The sequence below is a fragment of the Temnothorax longispinosus genome, chromosome 8 (assembly GCF_030848805.1).
Source record: "Temnothorax longispinosus isolate EJ_2023e chromosome 8, Tlon_JGU_v1, whole genome shotgun sequence".
NCBI classification, from domain to species: domain Eukaryota; kingdom Metazoa; phylum Arthropoda; class Insecta; order Hymenoptera; family Formicidae; genus Temnothorax; species Temnothorax longispinosus.
The window spans coordinates 4132913-4151467 of NC_092365.1; the positions used below are offsets into that span (position 1 = coordinate 4132913).

Genomic DNA, 18555 nt, shown 5'->3' on the forward strand with positions numbered 1-18555 from the left:
ATATATATATATATATATGATTAAATTTTGATAAATAAACTTCAAATATTAATTAAATTATTAAATTATATTTTGGTGCATATTAAAATATAAATGCAGCTATTATCATAATCTAAAATATATTCTTAATCACTTATGTTCACTTCTGCCAAATGCAGATTAACTTTAATCTTGGTTTAACTTATTTTTTATCTTTTTCTAGTTCTAAGAATAAGAAAAAAATGAAAAATAATTTAAGCCTAGATTAAAGCTAATCTGCATTGGTGAAAATGGACATTAATGTTTTAACTCGCGTCGTGAATCACGCAATTGATGATCAAAGACAAAAGAGTTGATCGCGAGGTGAACTCAGAACTAAAGCTTCCCTGTGTTTAAACGCGTTAAGAATTAAAACGTTCCGTGGAGAACAGAAACTACAGCGATAGAGTTTACGAGGAAAAATGCTTGTCAAAAGGGATGAGTGTTTTACAAGGAAAGTATTTTTATCATATTCGTCGGTCGGTGGTATCATTAACGCTTTTTTTGAATATTAATTAAACGAATTAGGCAGAATATGAGCGACTAACTAAAAAACAAAAATAAATTTTATGAAAACTATGAATTGGTGTCAGGTTTTAATTTTATAAAATTCTTGAAAGATTTTTTTTATGATATAATAATTTTTATATTAAAACACAGTAATTTAAATTTTACAGATTCTAATTGACATCAGTTTTTTTATCAATTGTTTTATACACATGATAAAAGGATCTATTTACATTTAGTGTGCAAAAGTATAAAATGTTGCAATATTAGATTTCATTGACACCAACTATAAGTTGGTGTCAGGTTTTAATTTTATAAAATTCTTGAAAGATTTTTTTTTATGATATAATAACTTTTACATTAAAATACAAGTAATTTAAATTTTACAAACTCTAATTGACATCAGTTTTTTTTATCAACCATTTTATACACATGATAAAAGGTTCTATTCACATTTAGTGTGCAAAAGTATAAAATGTTGTAACATTAGATTTCATTGACAACTATAAGTTGGTGTCAGTTTTTCATATCAAATCCTTTGTAACTTTGTACAAATGTTTAACATAATGAAAGGGTGCATGCATTTGGCGTCATTTATCATCATTTCCAAAAAGGTAATTTTGTAGATATCATTTCTTTTTTGAATAATATTATAAATAAATAATATTACTGTTTATTGTAAGATATAGAGAACACATAAACATATATACGTACGCGTCGCACGCGTGCATATGCACGATCGTGCGATACAAGAATCTGCCGTCGTACAGGAAAGCCATGCAGAGGATTGCGCGGTTGCGTCCGATCCTCGAGATGACCATCATTGTCCTGCGATCTTTTATCAGGCTCATTTTATTTTAATTTTTCTTGATATGCTCGATGCAATCCTTTGGCTGCGTTCTGATATTTATTGCGAGTACTGAAAATCTATAGTGTACGTTACGTAAACTATAGATTTTCAGTACTTAATTGCAGTGAATATCGGAACACAGCTCTAATGATTCAATCGCTTCGACAGCTCAACATCGTGTGCTTTAGCATCCCATTCAGCAATTGCACAAGCCACCGATCATCTTGAGGCGACAACGCGCGTTCAATTCTTTAAGGAATATCTTTACTTTATCTATGTGCTCGGCACGAAGATGAAGTAGAGCAGCCCTGGCACAAAGATAGCTAATCAGGTAATCTTACAATTAAATAAAATATTTTGCTATGGAAAATGAAACAAGAGATACGGTAAATTGAACAAGGAATATAAATGATTGCGTGAGCTGCAATATTTAACAGAAGTCACAAAAGGCGTCTAACATATTGTCAATATCACCGTCTTAAACATGTTAATTATTTCTTCTTCAGAGATTAAGACGAAAAAATAAAGATTTTGTGATAGCTTGTATAAAAGTTTCACACACGTTCAGGTGTATTCGGCGCAAGCAGGAAGTCAGAAATAAAAATCAAACACATATAAATGATATAATGTATTATTTTATGAGAGAAATATATTTGAGGAGATTTATATTTCGCAAAATATCTCATTTTTTCCATGGTAAGCGTTGAGAGAAAATTTGCGTTATACAATATTTTTTAATTAAATAATTATATTCTTTTATTAATATTTCTACCGAGCGACGCTACATTTCCACGTTTGCTAGAAAGTAGCAGTCAGATATTTTTGTGCAAAGCGTCGAATTATTACTCCATTACTTTCCGAATAAAATTCATATATGTCACAGCCGTCTTAACGACCTGTAGTATAATATACATCTTTGTTAATCAGTCTTTATCAATAAACCCATTACTTACATCTCCGAAAGTTCTGATAGTAAGATCGAAGAACTTCCCGGCTTTAATTTTCGTCGGGACGATCGACATAGCTATGACTAAAACCAATGATCGTGCTTTCGCATTCGGAAAACGATACCAATCCAACGTACACACTGTTAGTGCTAATCTCTCTCTCTAGTTTCATTAACAAGTTATTTAGAAGTATAAATTAAAAATCGAAAAAAATATCTGATATTTTTGTCCCATTACTTATTAAACACGTTATAAGAATTTTATCGACAATTTTATGATACAATACCTCTACAGAAAGTTGTTCACCGATAAAACAAAATATGTAAATATTGAACGTAATTGTCAGGAGAAAAGTAAGATAAGAAAACATATATATAACATCTTGAGTTGCCCAATCCTATAAGAGCGACAATTATGTTTATAAAGTTCGCATGTATGCGTATTTGCGTACGTTTTAAACATAAAGAAATAGCATCGATTTTTAACGTAATATTGTGCGAGCGATAATGACTACATAATTATTTCGACGCACCGTTATAAAAAGGTGTCCTACGAAACATAAAATTATCGTACATCCCATTACTTCAAACAAGCTTGTGTTCTCCAGTGTGCTCTGCGCCAATCGTATGAAACTATAAAGGAACGCGCACAAATTAAAAAAAATTTTTACCTGCCATATTAAAAAATGAACTTAATAATAATACACAAAAGACAGCGCATTAACGTGACGTACTATCATCACGCAAAATTCAATCAATTTCGCAGATGCTCATCTTTATAGAAGTAATAAGAATAAATATATATAGATAAATATCAAATAGAAATAGGAAAATATCACCGAGCAATTAAGACTTACTTCCGGATCCTGATCTGATGTTCTACGATCAAGGCCAGCTTTTTGTCCAATTGTTTCTCCTCCATTTCGTTTACCATGTTGTTTGTTAATGCCTTCAGTATTTCCAGCTGCCCGCATGTATGCATAACAAACAGAGCTGCCAGACTGCAGATTGCCACTGTGATGGTGTACTTAATCATTCCGGCGAGGAACTGTATAAAGAACACGATTTCGTACGCGGGACTGATTTGCCCGTTGAATAGAACAAAATAACTCGGGTTCGGCAAGTGCCTAATCGTGACGTTCTGATCGTTGACGGACTTTCCTCTGCTTAACGGCACGACTGTACGATAATACAAGCCAGTGGTGTACATTGATATGCCACACAGAATAAGCAAACGTCTCGCAGTCCGGGCTTTGTCAATCATGGAATTACGAGCGCTCGTGGTTGAGACATTTTGCCAATCGTCCTTCACGTGCGTCAGACAATTTCTTACTTGGTTCTTGCTGAGTACCAGGCTGCTATACTTGAGGACTGCAAGTATCGTGAACATTATAGACGATACAAGTTTCATTCTGACGTTGAGTCGTTTTTCTATTAGCACTATGTACAAGATTGTCGGAATTAACTCGCATGCGAGAATAAAGTAGCAGCCCAATATCAGCGAAAATTTCTTGAGAAAGGTGGGCTCTGTCTCCGGCCAGATGCCCAATAGACTGAAAATGACGCGATTTAGTTGTATAGTATACTTTATATCAGTTTCGTAATTTTCATTTGGATACATTTTTATAATAATTATTGTATATTTTTACGAGCACCACTTTGTAACGTTGTGATTTTATCATATAACGAAATGTCGTACAACGCGCGGAACCTTGACCAGATGCGTGCTTTTGATGACTGATCGCAGCAAGCTGTCTTCTACTCAGAGAATAACTCGGTACGCAAATGCGCTTGCGTCCCGAACAATTGATTAGTCATGTCAAACGAATAATTAATAACGTGCGTTCGGAATTCTTGAGTGAGCTCGGTGGATGAAGCTTGAAAGCTTGAATTTATCGGGAAGGGATTGCTTCTGAAGTGTATATTTTTATCCGTCAACCTTCCCCATCATAACAACCAGAAAAGTTATAGTATCTAACTTTGTTTCTTCCTATTTCACGGACTTGGTATTGTCTCAGTCACAATATGTATTAACCCAGAACGGAAGCTATCCTGCGTTTACACGCGTTAAAAATTCAAACGTTGAGGAGAAAACGGAGACTACAGCAATAAAGTTTGCGAGGAAAGTTACTTGTTAAAAAGATGATTGTTTCCAAGGAAAGTATTTTTATCTATTTGCCTTTGTAGCAACTAGAAAAACGATCATATTTACCTTTAAGTCTTCCTACATTGTAACATGCAATAGCAGTACAATGCCAGTCAGGAAGCAACAGATTTATTTGTATGTCGAATATTCCGATTTGTATATATCAAACAGTATGAATTAATAATTTTTAATTTTGTGATAAAAGTAACAAATATGTCATTTATTCTTAATAAAAACACGTGTTAATGTAGGCAGTAAATAGCATGAGTAAAATGCAATATTTAATAGAATATAATTAAATGTTTAATATAAATGTTCAATAAAATATAATTAAATATACATATTTATGTAAAACTAGCTGCCCCGGCGAACTTCGTACCGCCTAACAGTAATGAATGTAGTGATAAGACACGCAAATAGTCCCTCTCTCTCCCTCTTTCTTTCTCTCTCCCTCTCTCTCCCCCCTTTCCCCCTCTCTCTCCTTCCCCCCTCACTCTCTCTTTCTTTCCCCCTCTCTCCCTCTCTCCCTCTTTCTCTCTCTCTCCTTCTCTTTCTCTCTCTCCCCCTCCCTCTCTCCCTCTCTCCTCTCTTCCTCTCTCTCTCTTTCTCCCCCTCTTTTTCTCTCTCTTTTTCCCCCTCCCTCTTTCCCTCTCTCTCTCTCTCCCTCCCTCTATGTATTTTTTCTATGTATTTGGATATCTTTCTAGATTAATTTTTTTTTACGTGAATTTTTCCGATATTTTATTAGTTATTCTGCTATTCCGGAAAATTCTACCCTAATTTCATATACTTGTAGTAAAAATTTGGCCCAGCCGTTCTTGAGTTATAAATGGTGTAACTAACCCGACTTTGTTTTATATATATAGATTTATATTGCATTAAGATTTTGTATTTGGTTCATGTATGCAACTGATTCACACAATATGATATGATGAACATATACATCACTAAATTTATATTTATTAGAATATGTAATATTTATTTGTTATATAAGAACACAGCAATATGTTTCTTGTGTTTCTTTCATGACATATTTATAAAGATATTTAAGTATAGAGCTTACTTTATCGTGCAATAGTGACTCTTATAAAATTAAATATTTAATTTATTCAACATTAAAATTAATTTACCAAGTTACGAATTACAAACATATAATATACTAAAAGGCAGTTATCGTGTTTGCCAGAATGTTCATCAGCTATATTTCTTGCAGTAAAAGAGGCTGCACTAATCATAAAAAACTGAAATGCAATTACTGATGATAACAATTGACTTTACTTGGATTAATAGATAAAAAAAATAAATGTCAATAATGTGAGCGAATAGAAAGTTAATAGTTTTCACCGTGGAGCATTGGTAATATGCATTATTATAAGCATATGTTGATTAGTATGAGCGCTAAAACTATGAGTACGAATAACATTTGCCAGTTGCGAACTTACTTACGCACTTGTACATGATGCTCGACTATTTCAGTTAACTTCTTATCCACTTCACGCTCCTCTTGCAACTGTTTCTGCACGAGACCTCTCAAGACCATAAAAATGTTCAATTGTCAAGCACCACGAAAATTGTTGTGAGGCCGCATGCACCTGTCATGACCAAAACTGTAATAAATTCTGTTAGACACTGGATTACAAAAAGCATCTCCGTAAATGGGGCTGACAGAAAGAAGTAACCAGGACAGGTGAAATGTCTCATCGTGACATTCTGATCGGTGAAGTTCTTTCTCTGGGACAATGGCAGAATTGTTTGAAAAGGTAAAGGCGCCACTGTACATGAAGACTCCACAGATCGTAACCAGGCTCATTTCCCCGTTCTAGCGGATTTTAGACTAATTTGACTAGTTATGTCAAACAAATAAGTAGTAACGTTTGAAATTCTTATGTAAGCTCGCAAAATGGATGAAGCTTAAAAGTGAAATCATCAAGAGTCAGGAGGGAATTGCTTCTGATAAAGTGTATTTTTATTTATCTTCCCTAACATAGCAATCAAGAAAGTTATAGTATCTAACGTTTCTTTCTGTCTCGTAGGCTTAATATTGTTTTAATCACAATATCGTATTTGCCAGGAAAAAATAACTTCCACGTGATGCAGAATAATAAAATTATCAAATTTATGTACTACATATATTTACATCACACTAATCTATATTTGATACATATGTATCATTGTTTCACAATATGCAATTTTACTGTTACATATGTATATATATCTATACTATATCTATACTATCTATACTATTATTATAAAGCAACAGGGTTTGCATTTTTTTGTTCGCTATGATCTCGGAAACCAATGGACCGAATTTTTACCAAACGTATATGAAATAGGGGTAGAATTTCCCGGGGAGTGCTATAGGGTGTATAGTTTTTCGTTACCGATCTTCTGGAAACCGGTTTTTCTAATTTCTTCAATTTTTCGGTAAATAATTGACGGAATTTCAAAGAATTGTATATAAAACAGGGGTTGAATTTTCCGGGGAGTGCCATAAAGTGTATAATTTTTTGTTACCGATCTCTTTGGAAACCGGTACTGAAATTTTTGAAATTAAAAATCATTTGACTGAATTTTTATTAAATTTCATATACGTTTAATATCAATTTTTTTGGAAACCGGTATCAGAAGTTTTTCGAATTAAAAACCATTTGACCGAATTTTTATTAAAAGTATATGAAATAGGGGTAGAATTTCCCGGGGAGTGTAGAGGTAGAGTGTATAGTTTTTTTTACCGATTTTCTGGAAACCGGTTTTTTTAATTTTTCTAATTTTTCGAGAAATAATTGACCGAATTTTTACTAAAAATATATATGAAATAGGGTTAGAATTTCCCAGGGAGAACTATAAAGTGTATAATTTTTTGTTACCGAGATCATAGCAAATAAAAAAAGGAGACTAAATAAGTTGTTAAATTCATATGTTAAATATTAATCAATTAATCAATATCGAAAGTTGCTTTCGGAAAATAATTGATCGAATCTTCTGTGGTGTTATTTTTTGACCCGGTATTTATTCTTTTTGAATAGAGAATAAATAAGTTGTTAAACTCACATATTAAATAAAACAGGGGTAGAATTTTCGATACTGCATATGGAGAGAAGGAGAGAGAGAAAGAGAGAGAGAGAGAGAGAGAGAGAGAGAGAAAGAGAGAGAGACTATTTACGTGTCTTAATACACATGTTCTCCGGGGCGAAGCCCGGCGGGGCATGCTAGTATATATATATATATATATATATATATATATGGTAAAATTTTGATAAATAAACTTCAAATATTAATTAAATTATTAAATTATATTTTGGTTCATATTAAAATATATATGCAGCTGTTATCATAATCTAAAATATATTCTTAATCACTTATTTTCTGTCAAATGCAGATTAACTTTAATCTTGGTTTAACTTATTTTTCATCTTTTTCTAAGAAATAAAAAAAAATGAAAAATAATTTAAACCTAGATTAAAGTTAATCTGCATTGATAGAAATGGACATTAATGTTTTAACTCGCGTCATGAATCACGCAATTGATGATCAAAGACAAAAGAGTTGATCGCGAGGTGAACTCAGAACTAAAGCTTCCCTGTGTTTAAACGCGTTAAGAATTAAAACGTTACGTGGAGAACAGAGACTACAGCGATAGAGTTTACGAGGAAAAATGCTTGTCAAAAGGGATGAGTGTTTTACAAGGAAAGTATTTTTATTATATTCGTCGGTCGGTGGTATCATTAACGCTTTTTTTGAATATTAATTAAACGAATTAGGCAGAATATGAGCGACTAACTAAAAAACAAAAATAAATTTTATGAAAACTATGATAATTGGTGTCAGGTTTTAATTTTATAAAAATTCTTGAAAGATTTTTTTTATGATATAATAATTTTTATATTAAAACACAGTAATTTAAATTTTACTGATTCTAATTGATATCAGTTTTTTAATCAATTGTTTTTATACACATGATTTATGATATAATAATTTTTATATTAAAACACAGTAATTTAAATTTTACTGATTCTAATTGATATCAGTTTTTTTATCAATTGTTTTTATACACATGATAAAAGGATCTATTCACATTTAGTGTGCAAATGTATAAAATGTTGCAATATTAGATTTCATTGACACCAACTGTAAGTTGGTGTCAGTTTTTCATATCAAATCTTTTGTACAAATGTTTAACATAATGAAGGGCGCGTGCATTTAGCGTCATTTATTGTCATTTCCGAAAAGGTAATTTTGTAGATATTATTTCTTTTTTGAATAATATTATAAATAAATAATATTACTGTTTATTATAAGATATAGAAAACACATAAACACATACGTACGCGTCGCACGCGTACATTTGCACGATCATGTGATACAAAAATCTGCTGTCCTATACGAAAACCATCCAGAGGATTGCACGGTTGCGTCCGATCCTCGAGCTGACCATTGTTGTTCAACGATCTTTTATCAGGCTTATTTTATTCTAATTTTTCTTGATGTGCTCGATGCAATCCTTTGGCTGCGTTCCGATATTTACTGCCAGTACTGAAAATCTATAATGTACGTTACGTAAACTATAGATTTTCAGTACTTACAGTGAATATCGGAACGCAGCTCTTGCTTCAATCGCTTCGACAGCTCAACATCGTATACTTTTGCATCCCATTCAGCAATTGCACCGATCATCTTGACAACGCGCGTTCAATTCTTTGAGGAATATCTTTACTTTATCTACGTGCTCGGCACGAAGATGAAGTAGAGCAATCCTGGCACAAAGATAGCTAATCAGGTAATCTTATAATTCAATAAAATATTTTGCTATGAAAGATAGAGCAAGAGATATACGGTAAATCGCACAAAAAATATAAATGATTACATGAGCTGCAATATTTAACAGAAATCACAAAAGGTGTCTAATACATTGTCAATATCGCCGTCTTAAACATAATAATTATTTCTTCTTCAGAGATTAAGTCAAAAAAATAAAGATTTTGTGATAGCTTGTATACAACTTTCACACATGTTCAGGTGTTTTCGACGCAATAAGCAAGAAGTCAAAAATAAAAAGCAAACACGTACATAATGACATAATGCATTATTTTATAAGAGAAATATATTTGAGGAGATTTATATTTCGTACAATATCTCATTTTTTCCAAGAAAGTGTTGAGAAAAAATTTGCGTTATATATTATCTTTTAATTAAATATTTATATTCTTTTATTAATATTTCTACCGAGCGACGCTACATTTCCACGTTTGCTAGAAAGTAGCAATCAGATATTTTTGTGCAAGGCGTCGAATTATTACTCCATTACTTTCCGAATAAAATTCATATATGTCACAGCCGTCTTAACGACCTGTAGTATAATATACATCTTTGTTAATCATTCTTTATCAGTAAACTCGTTACTTACATCACCGAAAGTTTTATTAGTAAGATCGAAGAACTTCCCGGCTTTAATTTTCGTCGGGACGATCGACATAGCTATGATTAAAACCAATGATCGTGCTTTCGCATTTGGAAGACGATACCAATCCAACGTACACACTGTTAGTGCTAATCTCTCTCCCTAGTTTCATTAACAAGTTATTTAGAAGTATAAATTAAAAATCGAAAAAAAATATCTGATATTTTATGTCCCATTTCTTATTAAACACGTTATAAAAATTTTATCGACAAAATAAATTTATGATACAATACCTCTACAGAAAGTTGTTCACCGATAAAACAAAATATATAAATATTGAAGCCAATTGACAGGAGTACAACAACATAGGAACACAGAGATACAGCATTTTGAACTGCCCACTCCTATAAGATCGACAATTATGGCCACGTTCCGTGACGCGTATATAGGCGCATTTTCTATGGTAAACGTTACGTATACTATAGATAAATGCGCGCATATGCGCGTCACGGAACGCAGGGTGAGTTTATAAAGTTCGCATGTATGCGAAATTGCATATGTTTTAAACATAAAGAAATAGCATTGACTTTTAAACATAATATTGTACGAGCGATAATCACTACATAATTATTTCGACGCACCGTTATAATAAGGTGTCCTATGAAACATATAATTATCGTACATCCCATTACTTCAAACAAGCTTGTATGCTCCAATGTGCTTTGCGCTAATCGTAAGAAACTGTAAAGGGACGCGCACAAATTAAAAAAAATTTTTACCTGCCATATTAAAAAATGAACTTAATAATAATACACAAAAGACAGCGCATTAAAACGTGACGTACTATCATCACGCAAAATTCAATCAATTTCGCAGATGCTCATCTTTATAGAAGTAATAAGAATAAATAGATATAGATAAATATCAAATAGAAAAATATCACCGAGCAAGACTTACTTCCGCATCCTGATCTGATGTTCTACGATCAAGGCCAGCTTTCTGTCCAATTGTTTCTCCTCCATTTCGTTTACCATGTTGTCTGTTAATGCCATTAGGATTTCCAGCTGTCCGCATGTATGCATAACAAACAGAGCGGCGAGACTGCAGATCGCCACTGTGATGGTGTACTTAATCATTCCGGAGAGGAACTGTATAAAAAATACGATTTCGTAAGCGGGACTGATTTGCCCGTTGAATAGAACAAAATAACTTGCGGTCGGCAAGTGCCTGATCGTGATGTTCTGAGCGTTTACGGACTTCCCCCTGCTTAACGGCACGACCGTACGATAATACAAGCCAGAGGTATACATGAATACGCCGCACAGAATGAGTAAACGTCTCGCAGTCCGGGCTTTGTCAATCATAGAATTACGAGCGCTCGTGCTTGAGACATTTTGCCAATCGTCCTTCACTCGCGTCAGACAATTTCTTACTTGGTTCTCGCTGAGTACCAGGCTGCTATACTTGAGGACTGCAAGTATCGTGAACATTACAGTCGATAAAAGCTTCATTCTGACGATGACTCGTTTTTCTATTAGCACTATGTACAAGATTGTCGGAATTAGCTCGCAAGCGAGAATAAAGTAGCAGCCCAATATCAGCGAAAATTTCTTGAGATTTTCGAGAAATGTGGGCTCTGTCTCCGGCCAGATGCCCAATAGACTGAAAATGACGCGATTTAGTTGTATAGTATACTTTATATCGGTTTCGTAATTTTCATTTGGATACATTTCTATAATAATTATTGTATATTTTTACGAGCACCACTTCGTAACGTTGTGGCTTTATCATATAACAAAACGTCGGCGTACAACGCGCGGAACATCGACCAGATGCGTGCTTTTGATGACTGATCGCAGCAAGCTATCTTCTACTCAGAGAACAACTCGGTACGCAAATGCGCTTGCGTCCCGAACAATTGATTAGTCATGTCAAACGAATAATTAATAACGTGCGTTCGGAATTCTTGAGTGAGCTCGATGGATGAAGTTTGAAAGTGAATTTATCAAGAGTCGAGAAGGGATTGCTTCCGAAGGAGTGTATTTTTATCCGTCAACGTTCCCTATCATAACAACCAGAAAAGTTATAATATCTAACTTTGCTTCTTCCTACTTCACGGACTTGGTATTGTCTCAGTCACAATATGTATTGTATATGCCAGGAAAAGTGACTTTTACGTTACGCAGGATAATAGAATGATAAAATGCATGTCATATATTTACATCGCATTAGTCTATGTTTGATACATATGCACCATTGTTTCTAAAAATACACTTTTTTTGATACACATATGTATAGCGATTTTGCGAAAATGTTGATATAATTAATCTTCAAATATTTAATGAAAATACCAGATTGTATATTTTGGTTCATATTGATATATGCAGCAGTTTTCATCATCTGAAATATATTGTTAATTATTTCACGTTGTAATTCATTATATGAATCACGACTGACAATCGAAGACAAAAATTGATTGCGAGTTAAACTCAGAACGGAAGCTCTCCTGCGTTTGCACGCGTTAAAAATTTAAATGTTGCGTGGAAAACAGAGACTACAGCGATAAAGTTTACGAGAAAAGTTACTTGTTAAAAGGGATGATTGTTTCCATGGAAAGTATTCTTATCTACTTGCCTTTGTAGCAACTAGAAAAACAATCCTATTTACGTTTAAGTCTTCCTACATTGTAACATGCGATAGCAGTTTGTAGTACAGTGCCAGTCAAGAAGCAACAGATTTATTCATATGTCGAATGTTCCGATTTGTTTATATCAAATAGTATGAATTAATAATTTTATGCCATTTATTTTTAATAAAAGCATGTGTTAATGTAGGCAATAAATATTATGAGTAAAATACAATATTTAATAAAATATAATTAAATGTTTAATATAAATGTTCAATAAAATATAATTAAATATACATATTTATATTTATATAAATATAAATATTTATATGAAATTTATATTGCATTAAGATTTTATATTTGGTTCATGTATGCAATTGATTCACACAATATGATATGACGAACATATACATCACTAAATTTTTATTTATTAAAATATCTAATATTTATTTGTTATATAAGAATACTGCAATATATATGTTTCTTGTGTTTCTTTCCTGACATATTTATAAAGATATTTAAGTATGAAGCTTATTTTATCGTACAATAGTGACTCTTATAAAATTTCCGAGGTAAAATTAAATATTTAATTTATTCAACACTAAAATTAATTTACCTAGTTACGAATTACGAACATAAAATATACTAAAAAGCAGTTATCGTGTTTACCAAAATTTTCATCAGCTATATTTCTTGCAGTAAGATAGGCTGCACTAATCATAAAAAACTGAAATGCAATTACTGATGACAACAATTGACTTTACTTGGATTAATAGATAAAAAAAAAATAAATGTCAATAATATGAGCAAATAGAAAGTTAATAGTTTTTACCGTACAGCATTGTTAATATGCATTATTATAAACATATGTTGATTAGTTTGAGCGTTAACTATGAGCACGAATAACATTTGCAAGCTGCGAACTTACTTACTTGATGCTCGACTATTTCAGTTAATTTCTTATCCACTTCACGCTTTTCTTGCAACTGTTTCTGCACGAGACCTCTCATCAAGTCCATAAAAATTTTTAATTGGCATGCATCACGAAAATCGTTGTGAGACCGCATGCACCTGTCACGACCAAAACTGTAATAAATTCTGTTAGACATTGGATTACAAAAAGCGTCTCCAAAAATGGGGCTGATAGAAAGAAGTAACCAGGACAGGTGAAATGTCTCATCGTGACATTCTGATCGGTGAAGTTCTTTCTCTGGGACAATGGCAGAATGGTTTGGAAGGTAAAGGCGCCACTGTACATACATGAAGTCTCCACAGATCGTAACCAGGTTCATTTCCTTGTTCTAGCGGATATTGGACTAATTTGACTAGTTATATCAAACGAATAAGTAGTAACGTTTGAAATTTTTATGTAAGCTCGCGAAATAGATGAAGCTTAAAAGTGAAATCATTAAGAGTCAGGAGGGGATTGCTTCTGATAAAGTGTATTTTTATTTATCTTTCCTAACATAGCAATCAAGAAAGTTAAAGTATCTAACGTTTCTTTCTGTCTCGTAGGCTTATTATTGTTTTAATCATAATATCGTATTTGCCAGAAAAAATAACTTCCGCATGATGCAGAATAATAAAATGATCAAATTTACTACATATAATTTACAAAAAGGAGAGTAATAATTGACGCAATTATTGCCAGTCAGCGTCGATTATTACTCTCCTTTTTATTTATTCACTGGCGAAGAAAAGGTTTATTCTTTTTTTACATATATTTACATCTCACTTATCTATATTTGATACATATGTATTATTGTTTCACAATATGCAATTTTACTGTTCATATAATATATGATTAAAATTTTGATAAATAAACTTCAAATATTAATTAAATTATTAATAATTTAATAATAATAATAATAATAATAATAATAATAATAATAATAATAATAATAATAATAATAATAATAATAATAATAATAATAATAATAATAATAATAAATTATTAAATTATATTTTAGTGCATATTAAAATATATGCAGCTGTTATCATAATCTAAAATATGTTCTTATTCTGTACTTATGTCCATTTCTGCCAAATGCAAATTAACTTTAATCTTGGTATAATTTATTTTTTATCTTTTTCTAGTTCTAAGAGTTAGAAAAAAATGAAAAATAATTTAAACCTAGATTAAAGTTAATCTGCATTGGTGGAAATGGACATTAATGTTTTAACTTGCGTCGTGAATCACGATTGATGATCGAAGACATAGGAGTTGATCGCGGGATGAACTCACAACTAAAGCTCCCCTGCGTTTAAACGCGTTAAGAATTTAAACGTTCCGTGGAGAACAGAGACTACAGCGATAGAGTTTGAGAGGAAAAATGCTTGTCAAATATGAGTGATAACTAAAAGAAACAAATCTTATTAAATCTATAAATTGGTGTCAGGTTTTGATATTATACAATTTTTGTAAGATTTTTTTTAACGATATTATAACTTTCATATTATAGTAATTTAAATTTTACAGACTCTAATTGACATCAGTTTTTTTATCAATTTTTTTATACACATGATAAAAAGATCTAATCACAGTGTGTAAAAGTATAAAATGTTGTGACATTAGATTTCATTGACAACTATAAGTCAATGGTGTCAGTTTTTGATATCAAATATTTTGTACAAATGTTTGACATAGCGAGAGGCGCGTGCATTTGGCGTCATTTTTTATTTTTTTCGAAAAGATAATTTTGTAGATATTATTTATTTTTTAAATAATATTATTGTTTATTGTGAGATATAGAAAACACACAAATACATACGTACGCGCTCCACGCGTGCATATTGCACGGTCGTGCGATACAAGAATCTGCTGACGTACACGAAAGCCATGGCGGCCATGCAGAGGATTGCGCGGTTGTGTCCGATCCTCGTGCTGACCATCATTGTCCTGCGAGTTTTTATCAAGCTCATTTTGCTCCAGTTTTTCTCGATGTGCTTGATGCAATCCTCGATTCGATTGTTTCGGCAGCTCAACATTGCGTGCTTTAGCAGTGGAGAATATTCTAGCGATGACTTGAGGTTCTACTTGATCTTGATGTCGCCGACGAAGAACTAGTCAGACGTACCGAATAAAGCGTAAAGTAACGTTGCGCTTGCGTCTTCAACAAGAATGGAAGAAATGAGGGATTGATGTAGCGATTGTTACTCGCAATCTATTTTCCCCTTTCATAAATCACGGGAAAGTCATAAAAGTTGTTGGAAATATTCGAGGAAGGGAGCACCGCGACGGGAAGTCTAGCGACTTTAGAAAACAGGAGAAAATAAAAAATCTGCATCTATTGCATTGATTTTTTTATGTAACGCAAATCGCTCTTTGAGTTAATTATAAATAAAATATTTTGCTATGGAAGATGAAGCAAGAGATACGGTAAATTAAACGAGGAATATAAATGATTGCATGAACTGCAATATCAAACAGAAATTATAAGAGGCGTCTAACATATTGTCAAACTTGCTGTCTTAAACATATTAATTGTTTTTTGAATGATATAAATTTAAATCATATATAATGCATTATTTTATGAGATAAATATATTTGAGATTTATATTTTGCAAAATATCTCATTTTTTCCATGGTAAGTGTTGAGAAAAAATTTGCGTTATACAATATTTTTTAATTTAATATTTCTATTCTTTTATTAATATTTCTACCGAACGACGCTACATCTCCACGCCTGCTAGAAAGTAGCAGTAAGATATTTTTGTGCAGGGCGTCGAATTACTAGTCCATCATTTTCCGAATAAAATTAACATACGTCACAATCGTCTTAACGATCTAGAGTATAATATGCATTTTCGTTAATCAGTCTTTATCAATAAACCCATTACTTACATCTCCGAAAGTTCTGATAGTAAGATCGAAGAACTTCCCGGCTCTAATTTTCGTCGGGACGATCGACATGGCTATGACTAAAACCAATGATCGTGCTTTTGCATTCGGAAGACGATACCAATCCAACGTACACACTGTTAATGCTAATCTCTCTCCCTAGTTTCATTAACAAGTTATTTAGTAGCATAAATTAAAAATCGGAAAAAAAATATCTGACATTCTATATCCTACTGACTTATTAAACACGTTATAAGCATTTTATCGACAATAAATTTATGATACAATACCTCTACAGAAAGTTGTTCACCGATAAAACAAAATATATAAAGGTTGAACCCAATTGACGTGAGTAGAGTAACAGAGGAGAACAAAGATATAACATTTTGATTTTTCCACTCCTGTAGGATTGACAGTTATATTTATTAAGCCTGTGCTGTATGCAAAATCGCGTATGCTTTACTCGTAATAAAATAACATAGACATTTAGACGTAAAACTGTGCCAGCTATTATCACTACATAATTATTTAGGCGCACCATGATAATATCGTGTCCTAAGAAACATAAAATTATCGTACATCCCAATACTTCCATCAAGCTCGTATGCTCCAAAGTGCTCTGCGCCAATTTTAAGAAACTATAAAGGGACGCGCACAATCGTTAAAAAATCTCTACCTGCTACAATAAAAGAAGAACATAATAATAATACAAAAAAGGCAGCGCATTAACGTGACGTACATACCACCTTCATGCAAAATTCGATCAATTTCGCAGATGCTCATCTTGATACAAGTAATAAGAATAAATGGACATAAATATAAAAATATCACCGTCCAAGACTTACTTCCGCATTCTGATCTGATGTTCTACGATCAAGGTCAGCTTTCTGTCCAATTGTTTCTCCTCCATTTCGTTTACCATGTTGTCTGTTAATGCCATCAGGATTTCCAGCTGCCCGCATATATGCATGACGAGCAGAGCGGCGAGACTGCAGATCGCCACTGTGATGGTGTACTTAATCATTCCGGCGAGAAACTGTATAAAGAACACGATTTCGTAAACGGGACTGATTTGCCCGTTGAACAGAATGAAATAACTCGGGCACGGCAAGTGCCTGATCGTGACGTTCTGATCGGTGACGGACTTTCCTCTGCTTAACGGCACGACCGTACGAAAATACAAGCCAGAGGTGTACATGAATATACCGCACAGAATGAGCAAACGTCTCGCAGTCCTGGCTTTGTCAATCATGGAATTGCGCTCGCTCATGCTGGAGACATTTTGCCAATCGTCCTTCACTCGCGTCAGACAATTTCTTACTTGGTTCTTGCTGAGTACCAGGCTGCTATACTTGAGGACTGCAAGTATCGTGAACATTATAGACGATACAAGTTTCATTCTGACGACAAGTCGTTTTTCTACGAACACTACGAACAAGATTGTCGGAATTAGCTCGAAAGCGAGAATAAAGTAGCAGCCTAATATCAGCGAAAGTTCCTTGAGATATTTTAGAAAGGTGGGCTCTGTCTCCGGCCAGATGCCCAATAGACTGAAAATGACGCGATTTAATTGTATAGTATATTTTATATCGGTTTCGTAATTTTCATTTCGATACATTTTTATTATGATTATCGTATATTTTTACGAGCACTTTATAACCCTGCGGCTTTGTCATATAACGAAACGTCATACGCGAGGTTACGCGAGGAACATCGACCAAATGCGTGCTTTTGATCACTGATCGCAGCGAGCTACCTTCCACTCAGAGGATAGCTCGGTACGTAAATGCGCTTGCGTTCCGAACAATTGATTAGTCATGTCAAACGAAAGTAAGTAATAACGTGCGTTCAGAATTCTTGAGTAAGCTCGAAATGGATAAAGTTTGAAAGTGAATTTATCAAGAGTCGAGAAGGGATTGCTTCCGAAGGAGTGTATTTTTATCCGTCAACCTTCCCTATCAAAGCAACCGGAGAAGTTATAGTATCTAACTTCGTTTTTTCCTGTTTCATAGACTTGGTATTGTCTCAGTCACATTATTGTATTTACCAAGAAAAATCGCACTAATCCATATGATATATATGCACCATTGTTTCTAATAATATAATTTTACTGATACACACAAATAAATATATATATATATATATATATATATATATATATATATATATATATATATAACATTAAAATTGTCATATAATTAAACTTTAAATATTTAAATAAAA

General features: G+C 32.9%; 2 protein-coding genes and 1 long non-coding RNA gene across 4 annotated transcripts in view; 1 reads left to right on the forward strand and 2 right to left on the reverse strand.

The window, feature by feature from the left end:
• Positions 1-18555, forward strand: part of LOC139817272 (uncharacterized) — a 213164-nt gene that overhangs the window by 156072 nt on the left and 38537 nt on the right. The gene's annotated exons all lie outside the window — the stretch shown is intronic.
• On the reverse strand, positions 1989-15523 carry LOC139817212 (odorant receptor 4-like). Its single transcript, XM_071785113.1, has 8 exons — positions 15263-15523; positions 13424-13577; positions 10823-11013; positions 3179-3874; positions 2855-2954; positions 2609-2719; positions 2329-2484; positions 1989-2271 (listed from the first exon to the last, which is right to left on the reverse strand). The coding sequence occupies exons 2-8, from the start codon at positions 13556-13558 to the stop codon at positions 2218-2220; spliced, it is 1443 nt and encodes a 480-aa protein (XP_071641214.1). The 5' UTR covers positions 13559-13577; positions 15263-15523; the 3' UTR covers positions 1989-2217.
• On the reverse strand, positions 15416-18367 carry LOC139817263 (odorant receptor 4-like). 2 transcript variants are annotated; one of them, XM_071785217.1, is made up of 5 exons: positions 17178-18367; positions 16871-16970; positions 16623-16733; positions 16336-16491; positions 15416-15554 (listed from the first exon to the last, which is right to left on the reverse strand). In XM_071785217.1, the coding sequence occupies exons 1-5, from the start codon at positions 17948-17950 to the stop codon at positions 15525-15527; spliced, it is 1170 nt and encodes a 389-aa protein (XP_071641318.1). In that variant the 5' UTR covers positions 17951-18367; the 3' UTR covers positions 15416-15524. The 2 variants fall into 2 exon arrangements, with proteins under 2 accessions (XP_071641318.1, XP_071641317.1); XM_071785216.1 differs by lacking the exon at positions 15416-15554 and adding an exon at positions 16059-16278 and having other exon boundaries at positions 17178-18359.